The sequence below is a fragment of the Aplysia californica genome, unplaced genomic scaffold (genome assembly GCF_000002075.1).
Source record: "Aplysia californica isolate F4 #8 unplaced genomic scaffold, AplCal3.0 scaffold00157, whole genome shotgun sequence".
Taxonomy (NCBI): domain Eukaryota; kingdom Metazoa; phylum Mollusca; class Gastropoda; order Aplysiida; family Aplysiidae; genus Aplysia; species Aplysia californica.
This window is the reverse complement of record NW_004797427.1, coordinates 515,153-516,802: the sequence shown is the minus strand read 5'-3', so window position 1 is coordinate 516,802 and position 1,650 is coordinate 515,153. Positions and strand designations below refer to the sequence as shown.

General features: G+C 39.0%; 1 protein-coding gene across 1 annotated transcript in view; it reads left to right on the top strand.

Annotated features, from left to right (window-relative positions):
* LOC101856652 (macrophage mannose receptor 1) overlaps positions 1-1,650 on the top strand; it is a gene marked incomplete in the record, with an annotated part of 62,425 nt that overhangs the window by 871 nt on the left and 59,904 nt on the right. Inside the window, 1 exon segment of the mRNA XM_013082051.2 lies at positions 314-458. Coding sequence (XP_012937505.1) covers positions 314-458 — 145 coding nt within the window.

Below are 1,650 nucleotides of genomic sequence, written 5' to 3'. Positions count from 1 at the left end.
AATAAATAAACAAATAAACAAACTACACAAATAAACAAACGAGAATTGAACACAAGGCAACAAATGGAACTCTAAACAACAATCTCAAAATCATTCCATTACTAACATAAATGAATAAATAAACGAATAATTAAATGAATAAATAAATAAATAGATAAATAGATAAATATATAGATAAATAAATATATAAATAAATGAATAACACTTAATTGATTCCCACGGGGAAATCTGGGCCTATAGTATCCTAAGCAACTCATTGTTGTAAGAATGCCCAACTACAGATCCCTTCAAACTTGACATTTTTCTTCTTTAGATGGAGATTGTCGCCAGGGATGGATCACGGTTGGCAATGGAACTACAGCACAGTGTTTTAAGCTCTTTTCGGACCAGAGAAAGAACTACAATGGCGCTGCAAACTTCTGCAAACAACAAGGTGGATACCTGGCAACAGACACTTCGTAAGTGGTTGATTTTATGGTGCAGGTAAACTATTCACACACACCCCCCCCCCTCCCCTCCCCCCAATGTCATTCCTCTTCAGGACTATCACAGAGCACAGTTTCTTGTGCGTGAAAGATATAATTTTAACTGCAACCATCCTCACAGTTGCCCCACAGTGACTCCGGATGCTACACACTAGGAAAAGCAGTTTGAAATTATAGACTTTACTTTAGTTTAACTTATATTTCTGCATAACCTCAGCAGCTTCTGGTGTGGTGGGGCCTGCAGATTCAGCCGTATATGGAATTTTCCACTTAAAAGTTTTGACGAAAATTCTACAAAATTAATTAAGTAAGTAATCATATCTTGAAACAAGAAAAAGTTTTCACCACAAAGTCAAAGACTTTAATGGAACTTAAGAGGCGTAATGTGAATAGGAATCTGATTGGTCTGGGTTCTTTTTGCACTTTTCTTTGCTTTATTATCCTTCCTCTTGTACCTCCAGGGCATCGAGGGGAGAAGGAGCTTTCTGTCTCTAGTAAGCTGGATGGCCTGGCTGGGTGGGATGTTGTGTGTTTACAGGGTGTCCTTCACATCCTCGATCCAGGTCTTCTTAATGGTCTTCCTCTTGCCTTGTACCCTGATATTCTTTTGTGGGTTTGTACCACTATTTATTACAACTATAGCTGTGTCCAAGCAGGCTGTCCTTCTTCCGGAAAAAATAAAAGGTTATCAGTGCAGCCCTGATGCTGTGGATCTTGTGACATGCCCATACCATTTTAATTTTCGTCTCTTCACTGTGGTCAGTAGATCTTCGTGACACCCCACTGCGTTGGTGATTCTCTTTCGTACCTCAGCATTTGAAACGTGGTCTTTGTACGAGATGTCAAGGAGTCTGTGGTAACATTTCATCTCTGTGGTCTGAATTTTTTTCTCTAATTCTGCTGTCAGTGTCCAGGACTCGCAGGTATATAAAAATAATGAGATGACTAGTGGGCGTATTAGTCTGATTTTTAAGTTATCATTATTACATTCATTAATCACGTCGGTTAATCTGTTAGCGATGCTTTCATTGATTTGCTAGTTGCATGTTTCCCTCCGCTCTCTCACTTAACCATTACGGTATTTGAATTCAGTATTTTATGGAGTCTATTTGTATGTGTGTGTGTGTGTGTGTGTGTGTGTGTGTGTGTGTGTGTGTGTGTGTGT